Genomic DNA, 18,629 nt, shown 5'->3' on the forward strand with positions numbered 1-18,629 from the left:
GGGTCTAATTTAAATACATTTTTGTACTGTATCGAGCGCACAGGAGAGTGTCCTGTGCGCGTGCTGGGAGAGCGGGCGCTTGCCCGCTCTCCCACGTATCGACCCATGTGTCAGGAAGCTGCGCAGATATGGGCGGAGGCCCTCTCCCACTTGATGTACTCAGGGCCACCTACCTGCCGGGAGTGTACAATGTGTTAGCAGACAAGCTCAGTCGTACCTTTCAACCGCACTAGTGGTCTCTCAGCCCCTCAGTGGCGGACTCGATCTTCCAACAATGGGGTTACCCTCACATAGATCTCTTTGCGACATGTCAAAACTGCTAAGTAGAGAACTTTTGCGCTCTCACTCACAGCCAACACTCACAACCAAGAGATGCATTCGCCCTCTCATGGGCGACAGGTCTCCTATATGAATTCCCTCCACTTCCACTTCTCTCGAAGACTCTCGTGAAGTTATGTCAGGACAAGGGAAGCATGATCCTGATAGCACCTCACTAGCCTCGCCAAGTGTGGTTTCCAATACTTCAGGATCTCTCCATTCGCAGGCACATTCCCTTGGGAAAGGACCCGCTTCTGATTACGCAAAACGACGGTGCCTGCGCCCACCCCAGTCTTCAAGCCTTGTCTCTGACAGCATGGATGTTGAAAAGTTAATCCTTCAGCCACTTAACCTTTCTGAATCAATTTCCCATGTCCTGATTGCTTCATAGAAGCCTTCCATGAGAAAATCTTATTCTTACAAATCGAACAGGTTTCAGTCATGGTGCTCTTCTCAATCCCTTGACCCCTTTACCTGTCCAATCTTGAAGTTTCTAAACTATCTCTGGCACTTGTCAGAGTCAGGTCTAAAAACATCCTCCAACAGAATGCATGTTAGTGCGGTGGCCGCCTTCCATAAAGGTGTTGGGGGTGTTCCCATATCAGTACAACCCCTTGTAACACGATTTCTGAAGGGCTTGCTTCACCTCAAGCCTCCACTGCGTTCTCCAGCCCCTTCTTGGGACCTCAACCTAGTTTTGGGTCGGCTCATGAAACCACCATTCGAGCCTCTCCAATCCTGTGAACTTCACTATCTCACATGGAAAGTGATTTTCCTTTTGGCAATCACTTCGGCTCACAGAATTAGTGAGTTACAGGCCCTAGTTACCTATCCGCCTTACACTAAACTTCTACAGGACCAGGCAGTACTCCGCACTCACCCTAAGATCTTGCCTAAGGTTGTATCGGATTTTCATCTCAATCAATCCATTATCCTACCTACCTTTTTTCCCAGGCCCCATTCCAATCCAGGAGAGTAGACTCTGCATACCCTCGATTGCAAACGTGCTCTAGCGTTCTACCTAGACCGTACAGCTGCCCACAGGAAAAGCACTCCATTGTTTGTGTCTTTCCATTCCATCAAATTGGGGCAGCCTGTGGGTAAGCAGACTCTCTCCTCCTGGTTAGCAGACTGCATATCCTTTTGCTATCAGCAAGCAGGCATTCTACTTCAAGACCGTGTTAAAGCACACTCTGTGAGGGCCATGGCGACTTCAGTAGCACACCTACGCTCGGTGCCGCTTCCTGACATTTGCAGGGCTGCCACCTAGATTTCTCTCCATACCTTTGTAGCCCACTATTGCTTGGACAAAGCTGGAAGACTAGATTTGATCTTCGGCCAATCTGTCCTACTCCACCTGTTCAAAACTTGACGTACCAACACCCTTCCGCCTGCCCAGTAGGGTTCAGGATGCCCTCGGCCAAATTCCACCCCAGACCTAGTGCCTTGCACACCTGGGTACATTTGGTGCACACTTTGACATCCTCAGCTCAGTACTCATATGTGAGAACTACCATCCTGCTTGTCCTGTGAGAAAGCAAATGTTGCTTACCTGTAACAGGTGTTCTCACAGGACAGCAGAATGTTAGTCCTCATGAAACCCATCTGCCGCCCCGCGGTGTTGGGTTCGTTACGTTTTTTATTTTATTTTTCGGCACTTCCTGTAGCTTTTTAAACAAGACTGAAGGGGGACCCCTGCTGGCTGCAGGGTTAGTGCCATGCTGGGCATGCCCAGTAGGTGCCAGTCAAAGTTCTAGAAACTTTGACAAAAGTGTTCCGTGATTGGGCTCCATCCTGTGATGTCACCCATATGTGAGGACTAACATCCTGTTGTCCTGTGAGAACACCTGTTACAGGTAAGCAACATTTGCTTTCTCACAGGACAAGCAGGATGGTAGTCCTCACATATGAGTACTGAGCTGAGGATTTGCTATACATGTTGTATGTGATATTTTTAACTTGGAAGACTGCACTGGGGAACAATTTTTAACATAATTCCTGTTGAGTTCGATTTTTCAGCTGTTTTAGACTTAAATAGGCATGATGTCCTGACCTGCACGAAATGTGCCTTAATGACACCAAAAGATCGCAAGGCCAGAATGGAGAAAATGGAATTTCTCTTCCGTTCTCAAACTGACGCCGTCCATTGCATCTACTTGGTCTAAACCGGCACCGTCCACTTCACGCCAGTATCGGCCACTGGCCAGTGACCGTCCGGCGTCGACGACTTCTCGGCCTTCGACTACCTCTGCTCCCCCTCAGGACCGAGGGGATCATAGAGAAAAACATCGGCATCGACACCGGAAGTCTCGGACCATCGTGAAGGAAAATCATCGACCTCACCATCGTCCGAGCCGCCATCGAAGAAACCCCATCCAGAAAAGGCACTGACCCTTTCTGCGACAGGGTCACAGAGGCAACCCTCACCCGGACAGATATCGGGAGCCGCGACTCCGCCTTCAACGGTGGTCCCTCCGGCTATGCCTCTGCCTCCTTCTTCCCTTCCAGAGCCTGGGCTGCTTGCTCCAGGTCTCGTGAAGAACTGGACCGGATGGTTCATGAGGCCATCGATAAGGCGATGCACAGACGCCAAGGTTCCCCGGCGCCAAAATCTGTGCTGGTCGTGGAACCGACCATCGATCCCATTCCGGCAGCATTGGCATTGCTGCTATCGAAGATGGAAGCACTCATAGCCGCTTTTCCACTGATGGATCCTGGGTCACCGATGGCTCCAGTGCCTTCCCCGCTTACCCGGTCATCGGGAGGGGAAACACCATTCCGCATTCCTCCATCGGGATTCCTTCCGATGCCTCAACCATTGATGCCAATGCACCCATCGGCGCCACCGATCCATCCATCGATGCCCTCGATACCTGCACCATGCCCTCGATGCCTTCATTGGTGCCTCCAATACTTCCCTCGATGCCTTCAGATCCTAGACCAGGACCTTCAGGAATACCATCGTCTCGTCCTTCTCAGGTTCCTACAGGGACAGGTGCTGATCCCTATGACACCTGGACTGACAATTCATCTCAAGACACCGATGATTTACCATTGCCACCTTCTCCTACTGAAAGTAGGAAGCGTTCTCCTCCAGAGGACATGTCCTTCATAAATTTTGTGAAGGAAATGTCTGAATTGGTTCCCTTCCAATTACAGACTGAGCAAGATGATAGGTACCAAATGATGGAGCTGTTACAATTCCTGGATGCTCCCAAGGAAATAACCTCCATCCCTATTCATCAGGTTCTTTTGGATCTCCTCAAAAAGAACTGGGAACACCCTGTTTCTGTTGCTCCAGTCAACAGAAAAGCTAGTACCACTTATTTAGTTCAGTCAGCCCCAGGATTCCAGAAACCTCAGCTGGATCACCAATATGTGGTTGTAGAATCTGCCCAAAAGAGGGCAAAAAGATCAAAACCCCACTCTTCCTTTCCCCCAGGTAAGGAACAGAAATTCCTGGATGCCATTGGCCAGCGTGTCTTCCAGGGATCAATGCTTATCTCTCGGATCGCCTCCTACCAGCTGTATATGACCCAGTACAACAGGGTCTTATTCAAGCAGATACAGAACTTTGCAGAGTCCCTGCCTCAGCAATTCCAGGAACAGCTTCAAACCCTGGTACACAAGGGTTTCGAGGCAGGGAAGCATGAAATAAGATCCTTTTATTATATCTTTGACACCGCTTCCATGGTATCTGCAACTGCTATTTCGGCGAGAAGATGGACCTGGCTTAAGTCTTCGGACTTGCGCCGTGAAGTACAAGACAAATTATCTGATCTGCCCTGCATAGGAGACAATCTGTTTGGCGAACAGATTCAGCGGACGGTGGCGGAACTCAAGGACCATCATGAGACCCTTCGCCAGCTCTCTCTGATGCCCTCTGAGTATTCCTCCAAACAGCCTTTCAGGAAGGATTCTAAAAAGTCATTCTTCCGTCCAAAGAAGTCCTGTCCACCACCGTCTAGAACTCATTCCACAAGAACTTTCCAGAAGGCCCAGTCTCGTCTATCGCGGAAACAAAAGCCGCAGGCAGCTCCTCAGCCGGGCCCTGCTTCCGGCTTTTGACTCCTGCATAGAGAGCAGCAGCCAGTTTCCACTGCCTCAGATACCAGTGGGAGGTCGATTGTGCCATTTCAACAACAGGTGGCACACAATCATCTCAGACCAGTGGGTCCTTGCCATAATCTCACAAGGTTATCACCTGAACTGTCTTTCTATTCCACCAGACTCCCCACCTCTACCGACATGGAGAACATCCAACCACTCACTTCTCCTGGAGGAGTAAGTCTCCCTCTTCCTCCAGTCCAGAGCAATAGAGCCAGTGCCCTACTCCCAACAAGGCCTAGGATTCTATTCCCGGTCTATTCTGGACCTACGCGCCCTCAACAAGGACCTCCACCGAGAAAAGTTCAAGATGGTGATCTTGGGTTCCCTCCTTCCTGTTCTGCAAAAAGGAGACTGGCTCTGCTCTCTCGATCTCCAAGACGTGTACACACACATTCTGATAACTCCATCTCGTCGCAGGTTCCTAAGATTTCTGGTAGGCCCCAAGCACTATCAGTACCGAGTGCTACCATTCGGCCTGGCATCTGCACCACAAGTCTTCACCAAGTGCTTCATAGTAGTAGCAGCCTTCCTCAGGACTCAAGGTGTTCACATCTACCCCTATCTAGATGATTGGTTGATCATGGCTCCCACTCAGCAAGCTGCTCTGTCTTCCCTACGTCTAACTTTACACACTCTGATTTCACTAGGATTTCTCGTCAACTACGTGAAATCCTGCTTAGTCCCATCTCAAACTTTATCATTCATAGGGGCAGACTTGGACACCTTGCAGGCAAAGGCATTTCTGCCTCGACAGCGAGCTCTCACTCTCATCTCTCTCGCACACCAGCTACAGTCTCAGCAGCGCACGACTGCATGCCATTTCCTCATCCTGCTAGGACACATGGCGTCCTCAGTACAGGTTACCCCAATGGCCCACTTGGCCATGAGAGTCATGCAGTAGTCTCTAAGGTCACAATGGACTCAGTCCGTCCAATCTCTATCGACCACTGTCCACATCACAGACTCACTTCGTCAGTCTCTAGCCTGGTGGCAAAATCAGATCAATCTCCTCCAAGGCCTGCCCTTCCAGGCTCCAGACCCTCAAATAATTCTCACCACCGATGCTTCCAACCTCGGCTAGGGAGCCCATGTCTTCGATTTGCAGACACAAGGAACTTGGTCTCCAGAGGAAGCCAAACACCAAACAAGTTTCCTGGAGCTGCGAGCAATCAGATATGCTCTCAGGGTATTTCAGGATCACCTTTCCAATCAGGTCATCCTCATTCAGACGGACAATCAGGTGGCCATGTGGTACATCAACAAATAGGCAGGAACGGGCTCCTACCTACTGTGTCAGGAGGCTGCACAGATATGGGCAGAGGCCATCTCCCATTAGATGTACCTCAGGGCCACCTACTTGCCAGGAGTGGACAATGTGTTGGCGGACAAGCTGAGTCGCGCCTTTCAACCGCACGAGTGGTCCCTCAACCCCACTGTAGCGGACTGTAACAGGTGTTCTCACAGGACAGCAGGATGTTAGTCCTCACGAAACCCTCCCGTTTTCTTATTTTATTTTTCGGCACTTCCTGTAGCTTTAAACAAGACTGAAGGGGGACCCCTGCTGGCTGCAGGTTTAGTGCCATGATGGGCATGCCCAGTAGGTGCCAGTCAAAGTTCTAGAAACTTTGACAAAAGTGTTCCGTGATTGGGCTCCATCCTGTGATGTCACCCATATGTGAGGACTAACATCCTGCTGTCCTGTGAGAACACCTGTTACAGGTAAGCAACATTTGCTATTTATCTCAAAGTGCGCTATCTTAGTGCTTTGCATAGGTATTACCGCAAACTGCGTTAACTTTTTCGCACTTTGCGGTAAGTACCAGAATTGTTGTAACTCCAAAAGAATGCTTGGTTGTCATTCAAAAATCTTGTCAAGGACTTTATTGGAAATACACGAGCACAGAATTACACCAAAATTGTCCAGAAACTCTTGGAGAGCTTCAAAATGCTTTATTGCAACATGAGCATCAAGGTGCATTTTCTGCATAGCCATCTTGCTGACTTCCCGAAAAACCTTGGTGCAGTCAGTGATGAGCAAGGTGAACAATTCCACCAAGATTTGAAGGTCATGGAGGCACGGTATCAGGGTAGATGGGATGGCTGACTATTGTTGGAGCATCAGGCGCGATTGTCCACAGATTGAGCACTGCCGGAAAAGCTATAAGCGTAAATGTTTACCTTAATATGTATGTTTGGTAGCAGAACTTTACAACTTGTACACAATTTGACTAGCCTTTGTATGAATAAAATAACTCTAAATAAACAGTATATTCAGGTAATTTTTTCTTTTATTTCCTTTGTATGTACATTTTGTATGATTTTTGGGACAAAGGGAGGGTATCCTGTACCTTAAAAAGTTGACATGATAGAGAAAAACTGGGGTCATTTTTGGATTCAGATGTCAAAAGTTAGTCAAAAACAAGTGTCCGATCTAACTCAACGAAAATTGTGTTCCCCAGTGCTAAAGTTAAATGTTCTTGTTCATGTAAAATATATTATTATAAATGCATAAATTTTAATTGTGTGTGGATAGAGAGGGTCTGATCCGGGGTTGGGGGTGGCGGCGGTAGCAAGCTGTGAATTTTGCCTGGGGCGCCTAATACCCTTGCACCTTTCACTGTGAAAGGTCAGAACTTTGGAGCCATGCTTAATCAGCTCTGTCCTTGTATGCTTTTGAGGAAACTGTGGTGTTAGAAAACACTGAACATTTAAGTTTGAAATGTACTCTATTTAATTGTCTATAACTTGTGTTGCAAACTGTATCATTAAAAGTCCAGACTGTAAAGGTTATTCTAGTCAATCACTTGGAAACTCTGGCATGGAATCCTTTTAATCTATGTCTGCCAGCCCAGGATTAGCAGGGCTATGAGTTGTACTTTTCTCCTTGTACGTGAAACTGATTGGAAATTTAGAAGTTGAGCTAGTTTACGCTTTACTAATCCCTGTTTCAAACTGTTACTGCTATGGTTGAGTGTTAGCTGTTAATGAATAAAAAGAATTTGGAGAATTGAATTGTGGCTTGTTTTGGAGTCATTTTTAAGGATTGGAATGGTGCAAGGTTTTTGGGGAACAGATGTAGAACATTACAAGAGTTGCCCCAAAGAGTTAGGAGTCCAGTTCAAGAATTTTGTTTTGGGTTAAAAAGGGTGGGAGATCCCTAAATTGTTGTCAAAGACACAGTTAAACTGAAACTGTGGGCGGAGTTAGATTGGTGGTGTGAAAGTCCATATGGAGATTTAATTTCAAATCTCTGCATGTACTTTGCACCTGCTCCCATGTGTGCCAGCTGCATTTTCAAAAGGAAACTGAGGAGTTTCTCTTTGAAAATGAGATTATTTTGTACCCATGGGGGCTGCATGCTCCTTGAGGACTTTCGTTACTGCTCTCTTAATTTGGGATCTTGGGTAACACAGGAAAACCTTTATTTTTTCAATTTTAGATTGTATATCCATTTCTCTTTGTTTTTGTCTTCTAGTTTATGTTCCATTTAAGAAGATCTCCTTTTCTTCAAGTTTTCAACAACAGCCCTGATGAGAGTTCTTACTACCGCCATCACTTTATGCGTCAGGATCTAACCCAGTCACTAATTATGATACAACCAATCCTTTATTCCTACTCTTTCAGTGGGCCACCAGAGGTATTGAAACACTTCATACAAACAGAAGAAAGAGAATCCTTAATCTAATGTTGTATTCTGTTCTTACAGTATTAGCACAATGTTTGAGGTAGGTAGATTTAGATTCAAGGAACTGATACAGGTATTTTTAGGTAAATTCCTGTTTTTGATTTGATGCACAGTCAGAATTTTGCAACTCAAAAATAAATCTCTGGGTAAAAAATGAGACCCTTGGTTCTATTGGTATGCAAGTGAGCAGTACAGAGAAATTTAGGCTTCCTTGTTAATTTATTTTCCTTGAATCCTGCTAGACTAGTCCTGACACAGGGATTTATGCTATACTGCCAGTACATGGAGATAGAGAGCCACAAACCTTTCAGTGTCATCATCGCTGCATGTAAGGATTAAACGCAGGCTAGTCACTTGCTTGCCAGTATCCTTATGTCAAAGCAATGCAGTAGAAATATCCTGTATAAATACCTATGAAGAAGACCAAAAAAAAGAAACTGTAAAACATAACAAGATAGAAACCCTTCAACAGTAATCCCTCTTCAAACTGTCAGTAGTGATTATAAGGGGGAAAGTAGAAGAATAGCAGCCATAACAGGAGGCATAGAGAATATTCAGGCTCCCTGTCAGAGAGATTGTGACCTTCTGAAATACCCTAGTGCTGTTATCCACAAGCAACTTGCAGTCTTTGACTTCCTGGGAGGGTTCTGGGCTTATCGAAAAAGGAAATTGACAAGTAAGACTAAATTTTTTTCCTTATTATCCTGCTAAATCAGTCCAGATGCATAGGAAGTACCTAAGCCCATTTTAACATGGGTGGGAAGAAAACAGAACTGCCCTGAGAATGCCTGCCACAAATGTTGCATCTCCTCTGGCTTGGCCATCCAATCTGGAATGTTTAGTGAATGAATGTAAGGAATATCATCTGACTACCTCATAAATGTCCGGTGGAGTAACCACATGAGGCTCTGTCCAAGAGAAAACTGAGCCCTTTTTAAAGGACATGAAGACTCTGCACCTGTAGACCTGTCAGTATGTATGCTGAAGAAATCATCTCCTTGATCCACCTTGATATATTGACTTTGAAGCTGCTGCTTCCTTGCGAGACCCACTGAATAAAACAACCTATCAGCTTTTCTAAAGGGATTTATCACCTTAAAATACTTAAAGAGGATTGGATGAACATCCAAAAAGCAGACAGACTTATCCTTACAATGACATTCCCCCATTTGGCATTGCAGGGAGAAAGATTGCCTGATTTAAATGAAGGGGCAATATGGCCTTAGGTAATAACGACAGCACAGGACAAAACATGACAGACTCTGCAGAAAAACCAGGTAGTAGTTTCTACAAGATGAGGCCTGTAATTCCAAAATATTCCTCACTGAACTTTTGGCCACTAAAAATGCTAAACTTACAGAGAGATTCTTCTAAGATGCCTGTTTAAAGGGAACCCCATCAAAACAGGAAGAACCAAATTAAGATCCCAGTGAAGCAGCAAAAATTTAAAGGAGGCTGGATACATTTAACTCCACAAATAAAACAGGCCACAATTTGGTAGAAGCCACTGAGACCCCCTGAATCTGACCTCTGTAACTCTCAGAGAAGTAAGGGTTAAGCCCGTGTCCAAACCCTTTGGTACAAAGGTCAAAATGGTTGGGATGCTATCTCACCAGGGCAAAACTGACAAAGCTTTATAGCAGGCTTCAAAAAGATGTCAACCATGAATATAAGCCAACTTTTATCGAAAATGTACAGGCCTTCAGCAAGGTAGAAATAATTGCTGAAGGATTCTGCTTTCTGCAGAAGTGAAATCTTTCAAGGGGAAGGCCATAACACAAAATGGAGTTGAATCTGTCATCAGAACAGGGCCTTACTACCATAGGCTTTGAATGCTGAAAAGGTGGAGAGGCACCCAAACCTTCAATCTTTCCAGATCATATACCATGGTCTCTTTGGCCAGCCTGGAGCTACCAGGATAATTGTCAACAAGTAATCCTCTGTCCTCTTTCATATTGCCATAAGGTTCATATGAAGATTGGCCTACCAGGCTATTATCTTCTGAACGGCTTCCTGGTCCCCATTCAATGGGGTCCAAAGTATTCCTACTGAGGAAGTCTGCTTAAACATTTTCTATGCCTGCAGTGTGAGCTATGGACAGCTGAAGAAAATTCAAGCCTCTACAACAGCAATCTTGCCTCTTAGCCTCCATAGGGTTCTGAGTGTCTCTTTGCCTATTTAAATAAGCTAACGTAGTGGCATTATCCAAAAGTATCCAGACTGTCACTCCCTTCACTAATGATAGGAAGTGCAACAGAGCCAACCTGCTGGGCCCTTGTTTCAGTTGATGTACCACAAGATTTCTTTTCTAGAGCAGAGCCCATAGGCAGGGAGCTCCCCAGCCCACTAAGCTTGCATTCGGTGTCACTACAATCCAATTGGGAGACCCCTAGATCCATTCCTTCCAGCAAATTAGGCTCTTCCTTAAATGGAGCAGAAGAAATAGACAAAACTCAGAAGTCCAGAGATCAGCAAGTTAACAGGGGAATTTGAAAGGACCGCATGTCAACTTTGGCCCAAGGTCTCCATTCCAAGATGGCTACAATGGAACCCTGAAGTTGGAGGTAATTCTGAGAGCAAAAGGCCTGCACTTGATCCAACAACTTGGTTACTCCTTCCTGAGTCAGAAAAACTCAGCCTACCTTGCTACTGAAGTGAGCCCCTAGATTTCTAGAGACTGGGGGGATAAAAAAACCACAGTGCGCTCTTTGTTGCTATCTAGCCCTAGCTTCTAGGACTTGAACTACTCTAGCCAAAGCCACCTGACTCTCCTGAAACAACTTAGTCCTTCTTAGCCAGTTGTTCAGGTTTGAATGAACAATGGTACATTCTCTCTGTAAGAAGGCCATGACCAATACCACCATCACTTTGGAGAATGTTCTGGTGCTGTGGTGAGACCAAAAGGCAGGTCTCTGAACTGGAAAAGCCTTCCTAGAATACAAAACCAAAGTAATCTCTAGTGATCCTCCCTGACAGGAATATGTAGGCTGATGAAAGGTACTCTCCTTGCCTCGGCGAACTACTGAGAGGCACTGGTACCATGCTTCCAGAAGGTGAAGCCTTTCCAGAGTAGTCTTACCTTCCCTCTTGTCATCTGACACACAAGACTTTGGAAATCAAAGTAGTGAACTTCAGGGAATACCCATTTTGCACTGTATCTAGGACCTATCGGTCTGTTATGATGTGGGTCACTCTCTGTAATACTGAAGACAACCTCCCACTAGGACCACCATGGAAGGGACCTGCTGACTCTTATTGGGTTGAACAGGTAGCTCCAGAAGTTTCGGCATTGTAATTCCTCATGATATCTGAATGGCTGGAAAGAAGTCTGCTTCCCCAGTCTGTACACTTATTATCCCTAAAGCTACTATGATCTTTATTAGCCTGGGATGCTGAACAAACTTGATATTCTGGGAGTTTCCAGGGCTTAGATGTTTCCAAATCCTGACATCTTCAGTTCCTCTAAATAATAATAACCTAGGCATGTCTTAGACACTGTATCTACCACCCAACTGCACAGCCATAATAGCTCTGCTCTGCCCCGGGACAAGCCACTGACCGAGCCTAATCAAGTCTTACATTGTGCCTGCCTGAAAAGCAGCTGCAGATTCAAATGGCCAAGACTACCACAGAAAAGTTGTACTTCAAAAGAAACTCAGTCCTCCTATCTTGCAAGTCCTTAAGAGTGTCCAGAATGTCACCCTCAACTGGAATAGTTCTGCAGATTATGGCCAAAACAAAGGCAATCAATTCAAAGAACTCAAAACAGAATTTCCCCATCATCAACTAGAAGAGGATACAGCTTGCTTATGGCCTTTGCTGCCTTTGAGCCCCCAGTCAGAAGTCTCCCATTCCAACAAGGCCATACTTTGAATTGCCTTGTGGAGGGGAAAAGCCTTAAGCCTTTGAGGATGGGGGGCTCCTTCAAGTGTCTCCTTGACCTTTCAGTTTGGCATCCGTAGCGAAGAAACCACTCGGGAAATAAAGTATAATTCTAAGTCTATTCATGACTTAGCATATTTATTTATTTATTTATTTAAAATTTTTATATACCGGCATTCATGTTACAAACACATCATGCCGGTTTACATATAACAGGGGTGTACAATGAACAATTGAGTAACCTATTGGTGTGGAAGGAAGCAGTTACAAATAACAAGGTAATAGAACTGGGAGAAGAGAAGAAATGGAGCGTATAACATTAGATGAAGGTATTTACATTAGCAGAAACATATTTACATGAGTAAGTGGTAGATCTGGCTGAATAGAATTAATCGGTGTCCGGGAATGCTTTTTTAAACAGCCAGGTCTTAAGTCTCTTCCTGAAGGTTGGGAGGCTGGGCTCCTGTCTAAGGTCCGGAGGGATGGAGTTCCACACAAGGGGGCCAGCTGTTGAGAAGGCCCGATCTCTCAAGGTAATGTGTCTGGTGGTTTTGGCTGGGGGCACTTGAAGAGATCCACTGAGTGCGTTTCTTGTTGGTCTGGAGGAGTTGTAAATTTGGAAAGGGACTTGTAAGTCTAGAGGGGTGTGTTGATGGATAGTTTTGTATATTATGGAAAGAGATTTGTAGAGGATTCTAAAGTGAACAGGCAACCAGTGGAGATCTTTTAGGATTGGAGATATATGGTCCCTCCTCCTGGAATTTGTCAGTAGTCTTGCCTCAGCGTTTTGTAACATCTGAAGGGGTTTAGTGTAGGAGGAGGGTAGGCCCAGAAGGATAGAGTTACAGTAATCGATCTTAGAAAAAATGATAGCTTGTAGAATGGTTCTGAAATCCTGAGTGTGGAAGAGTGGTCTGATTCTTTTCAGAACTTGGAGTTTATGGAAACAATCCTTGGTGGTTCTGTTGATGGAGGCTTTAAGGTTCATCCTGTTATCAATTAATACTCCTAGATCTCTCACCTGTGTAGTAGTTGGGATAGTTGGAGGATTTGAGATGGAATTGTTATCTGGGGAGATGAGTAGCATTTCTGTTTTAGAGGAGTTTAAAACTAGGTTTAGGTTAGACAGGAGATGTTTAATTTCGGAGAGACAGTTTTCCCAGTGAACCAATGTTTTTGTGTAAGAATCTTTAATGGGTATCACGATCTGGATGTCGTCGGCGTAAAGGAAATGTTTGAGGTTAAGGTTGGAGAGGAGTTTGCAGATTGGTAACAGATAAATGTGAAAGAGTGTAGGTGATAGTGAGGAGCCCTGAGGGACTCCTATGGTTGCGTCCATTCGTGAGGATTCTTTGTTCTGTATCTTAACCTTGAAGCCTCTGTTGGAGAGAAAAGATTTAAACCATGAGAGTGCGGTGCCTGAGATACCTATAGAAGCCAGAATGGAAATAAGAATGGAATGGTTGACCGTATCAAAGGCGGCTGATAGGTCCAGTAGAATCAGAAGGAAGGATTGACCTTTGTCCAGGCCCATTAGTATGAAGTCAGACATGGAGATGAGGAGGGATTCAGTGCTCAATGATTTGCGAAATCCGTATTGTGATTGGAATAGGATATTCCAATCACATATTGCCAATAATGCCTTGAGGTTTATAAATTAGCTATGGATAGGATCAAGAAATCCTACTATTCCTCTCATATGACATCAGCTGCATCCAAAACTCATGAACTGTTTTGGATTGTCAATTCTTTATCCACCATCCCTCCTGAGAATCAAGTTGAGCAACCCTCGCTGAGTAATGATAGTTTTGCTCAATAATTTCACAAAAAGAAATAGAATTAAGTGCTTTACTTCCCTCTGATACTGAGGTACTTGGCGATTATGAACTTAATAACAATCTATCATGGATTGCCTTTCAGCCTACCATCACAACTGAATAACAATTCTTAGTCAATAAGCAGGGTTAAATTAGCCATGACGTAATATCATTTGGCAGCACCGAACAGACCTTTCTCTTAGCTAGTAGAGCTTTTGCTCTACTGAGCATGTTTAGGAATTCCCACTCTGCCGTGGCCTCCTAAGACTCCTCAGTCAATGTTGTCTGAGCACAAGCACAGATGTGTACCTCTCTCTCTCTCTCTGTTTTCCTGTAAAAATCTTGATACTTTTTTCTTTAAAGGTGCCTCACTGGCTCAGCTGCTGCCAAACAGCACTTTTCAGAGCTACCAAAAACAAAAAAGAGGACATTAAGAACATTTCTTTCTTCACCATGTTCGGTATAAGAAATCCACCATGAGTGGGTTCAAGGACTGTATTTGTGGTAGAAGCTACTGCTGCCTGGGACAGTATTATGACCAAGCCAGCCTACATATCCCCATGTACTCAAAAATCGGGGGCCTGGAAAATGGAGGAACTGCATATGTCTCTCAGAAGATGCAATCGGTCCTTCTGAAGCACAGCCTCATTTGTTTACCCAGAAATTGAGTTGAGCAGGCGCTCCTTAAAAGTATCTCCCCCATCAGAACAGGCTGAATCCTTAGAATGGAGTAGTCTAAAGTGACATGCATTGAGAAAGAAAAGCCTCTGTGGAGCCATCGGAGCAGACATCAGAGTCTTGCATGCATCTGTAGCGTCGAAGCGTGGTGCATCTGGTGCATTGGCACTGTCGAAGCACAAGACATTGGCATTCTGGGCACACAAATCCTCAATGCTTCAAGCCCCCGGTACATGAAATGCCTCGTTCCTCAACATATTTACCATCAGCATAGGTTGCTCTATCTTCGGCGCATCATGCTGCAGTGCTTCCAACTCAGTTGTATGCTGGCCTGCACAGAATTTTGTCAGGGGCACAGGGGAATATCATACCCCTACTCCCATTAATTACCAGAGCCCTTACACCAACAAAATCAATAGACAAGGGCTATGCCTGGAGACTCCAAATCCCATTTGCTTTCTGGAACCTCTCGCATCTAATCAGCCTTAATTCATATTTGCAGAGCCTAGAAGATATGCAGGATTCCATTCTAGTATCAGAGGAGGAAGTTCCATCCATGTTAGGACAAGGGGAACGTCAGCCCCTCGACCAGATAGTGAAGTTGGTGAAGGATTTCTTTACCTCTGCAGTGACTAAGGATAAGGAGGGTGCCTTCCAACCGCTCCAGAATATCAGATTTACTCCCACATGGAGTCCTAGTATCCCCATTTCAGGTGGATGCTCCCATCAGAACCCATGAGAGGTAATTCTAGACCATTGCAGTGGAGTCCAGCCAGTCATAGGATGTCCACCAGGACTGTACTCCTCCTAGATGACCAATACTCCCTCCTCTGTCAATCACCTTAATCACTGGGGTCCTGGATCAGTGTTCCCATGCCTCTAGGATCTGAAGAAAGATTAACAGCCATGCCCACTGGTGTGCAATCTGCCATGCCAGCAGAGGCCGCGTGGTCTGCCTGCTTTGGACTTCTCCTGTGTGCAGAAGAGCAAGTGCCCAGCTGATCCTGCTCTCTGATACTGCATTTATTATTCAGTCACACTTAGAGTGGCATGAGCTGATCACAGTACATGTGTAGGCCCTAAGCATCCCTCTCCTGGCTGGCAAATGCTGCCCAAATGACCTAATGGCTGGCTTGAAGAGTCAGGGCTGGTGGAACCATTAGGCAAACTAGGCCTGGGCCTAGGGCGCTGACCATTAGGGGCGCAAGCCTTATGGGGCCACCGGCTACGAGCGGCAGCAAGGAGGAGGAGTAGACTTTCAGCTGCTTGCGACCCAACGCAATTGAGGCCGAGATCGGAGGTGGCAGTGCAGCCGCGAGCAGCGCCCAACCTGCTTGCAGCCCAGTGAAATCAGGGCAGAGGTCGGGGTGGTGGCGCGATTGGGGGGGGGGGTTGTGGATGGGGGGGAGCAGCACGATAGAGGGGCGTGTGATGGGGGGGCAGGCATAAGATGCCTAGGGTGCCAAATCCCCTTGCACTGGCCCTGTGAAGTCTTTCCAACCTAAGTATCAACAGACCCTCCTCACAGCTAGCCTTCTTACTGGAACTCGCCATCAGCCTGCTACAAAGGCTGCAGGCCCCTAATACAGCCATCAGTACTGAATTGTCCATCTGCTGTAGCCCCATGGCTGCTTTCTCTTCTGCTGAACTTTTTTTTTTTTTAATTTAATGTGCAGAAGCTTTATACTGTGCTGTGTCAGGAGCTTAGGTCACAGCCGGGGAGGACTGGGGGAAGAAAGGAGACCCTAAGAGAAGGATCTACAACCAGACCAGCTCCATAGGTCCTCTCATGACTCTTAGGTTCACCCAGATCCCAATAGAGCTCTGGAAAACACCAGCCAGAACCCACTCTACTAGGGACTACTAAGCCACTTGGGAGCCTGATCCAGGGGACAGGAAGGCTGCCCATCTAGGAATAATTAAGAAGTCCTGTGCTAGGAGTTGATAAAAGCTGCTCTACCATGGGACACGGTCCAAAGACTGCTGCCCTGAGAGCAGAACAGGGACACACTGAACCAGGAAGGCAAAGAGACTGAAGGCCTGGGAGCAAAGAAATCCTGCTGCACCAGTCCAGCACATTTCACTATCTGCTGGAGACCGAGAATACTGGGAAGTGACTAGCCTGAACCAGTCCTTTATAGGCTTTTATCAGCTCCTAGCACAGCACTTCTTAATTACTGCTCTAGTAGGATAATAAAGAAACTGCATATAGTTAAATTAAAGTCACATAAACATACACGAGAATTAGACTTCTGGACGACACAGGTGTCTTGAAATTCATGAGTTTTGCTTTTTTCCATTATTCTTCCTATGACTTTTACAATTTTACTTCAGCTTTAATGTTTGCTGCAATTTTCTGAGACTTATTTTACAGTTACTTTATTAATAAACATAGCTTACCAGGTCGTGATCTTTTGTATAGAAGAAAATTGCTACCACTCAGCTACTGTATACACTAACCAGATGTGCACAGGATATGCTGCTGGAGCCTTATTACTTCAGTTACTGGTAGCAAATAAATTCATACAAATCTACCTTACTATAATAATATCTCTACTGTGAGATTCTACTTTAGATGTGAATTGTAGCTATTGTTGCATTCATTAATGTACCCCAAAAAGTGACAGTTCTGTTGAGTGAAAGAGATGCTTCCCAAAATTTAAAAAAAAATGTAAGTGTTAGAAAGAGATTAGATATTATTCTTAAGATTCACGTCTGATTTTAATTTTTTATTTTAATTTGTGAAGTGACCTATTCTTTATAAGTGATAGCAATTTATTGGATTATTTTTAGCCTGTTCTTCTGGATAGTAGCAGTATTCTTCCAGATCGAATCCTTCTTATGGACACATTTTTCCAGATCTTGATTTATCATGGAGAGGTAAGATACCTATTTATTGATTTACTAGTCTTCTGTTTGTGATGTCCTTTGTTTGCTTTGGTAGCAAGTAGAAATACTGATCTGACTTCACAAAATTTTAAGGCAAATTAAATCTGAATAATACTGTCTAATTCAGTTGATCAAGGGCATGATTTACCTATCCTTTTTTAGGCCAATTTTCAAGCTAACTGGGTAAATAGGTATTTAGCTGGCTGGATTGCATGGGTGAAAAGTTTTTTACTTAGAATAGTTAAAAGGGATTTTCACAGTATACATACTTTTATCTAAGTTAAGAGACAGTCCAAGTGGGAGGTAGGGTGTCATTAAGTTGGGAATAAAAGGGGTATGTGCGTTTACATTTTCAAATTTACTTGTGCTAATTTACCCCAGTTAGTTGGCTATGCTAATAGCAGATGTAAACATGAATGGATGCTTTGTGTACACAGACATTGTAGACAGGTTTCAAAGAGAAGTTACCCTGGTAATTTTTCTTTGAAAATTGGCTGCATAGTCTGTGTGTTCAAAAATGCATCCATACCCTGCAACTAGGTAAGCTATTCAAAACTGCCCCATTTCTCTTTCGGTGTCTAGTCTTGTGCCTAGCTGGTTTTGTTGTAGCAATATAAATCATATTCCTATTTGTACCCCGAATCAGTTCAGACAAATGGGCTTATGCATCCCTACCAGCAGATGGAGGCAGCGAACAAAACGTTGAGGCCCTTCTACGTACCCGAGAGTGCCCCTTGCAGTCCCTCAGTATTTCTCTATCTCCAGCAGATGGTAGAGGTGCAAACCTACAGTCTGGAATTTAAAAAAAAAAAAAAAAAAAGAGAGAGTTTTCCTAGTGTGTAGCAGATGGACTCAGGACCAATGGGTATAGTGTATTCCTGATAGCAGTTGGGAGACTGAGTCAGATTTCAAGCTGATGTCAGCCTACATATACCCATGCAGGAAGCTTAGCTCTTCAGTATTTCTCTATCTCCTAAGCAGTTAGGGACACTACACACACACTTGCACAGTGTTAGAAAATCCAAACCAAAGAAGAAAGAAATCTTACCTCTACAAGACTTGCCCCGCTCTCCTGCGGTGATATCTAAGGGTCCCGTCCCCCCCCAGTCGAGAATTCCTGAGGTGATTTCTGAGATCCCTCAGAGGCAAGTCTCGGTCCTGTAGCCGATTGGTTTTTCAGTCGCAGAAAGGAGGTCAGGTCGGAGGGTGTCAACACTCTCGTTCAACCGTGGCCAACACTCCTGCTGCTG

At 45.1% G+C, this 18,629-nt stretch overlaps 1 protein-coding gene across 1 annotated transcript in view; it reads left to right on the forward strand.

Moving 5' to 3' along the window:
* SEC23A (Sec23 homolog A, coat complex II component) overlaps positions 1-18,629 on the forward strand; it is a 308,648-nt gene that overhangs the window by 259,246 nt on the left and 30,773 nt on the right. Inside the window, exons 16-17 of the mRNA XM_029598498.1 lie at positions 7,904-8,065; positions 17,284-17,370. Coding sequence (XP_029454358.1) covers positions 7,904-8,065; positions 17,284-17,370 — 249 coding nt within the window. The remainder of the gene's footprint in view (positions 1-7,903; positions 8,066-17,283; positions 17,371-18,629) is intronic.

Source organism: Rhinatrema bivittatum, chromosome 4, assembly GCF_901001135.1.
Source record: "Rhinatrema bivittatum chromosome 4, aRhiBiv1.1, whole genome shotgun sequence".
In the NCBI taxonomy this organism is placed as follows: domain Eukaryota; kingdom Metazoa; phylum Chordata; class Amphibia; order Gymnophiona; family Rhinatrematidae; genus Rhinatrema; species Rhinatrema bivittatum.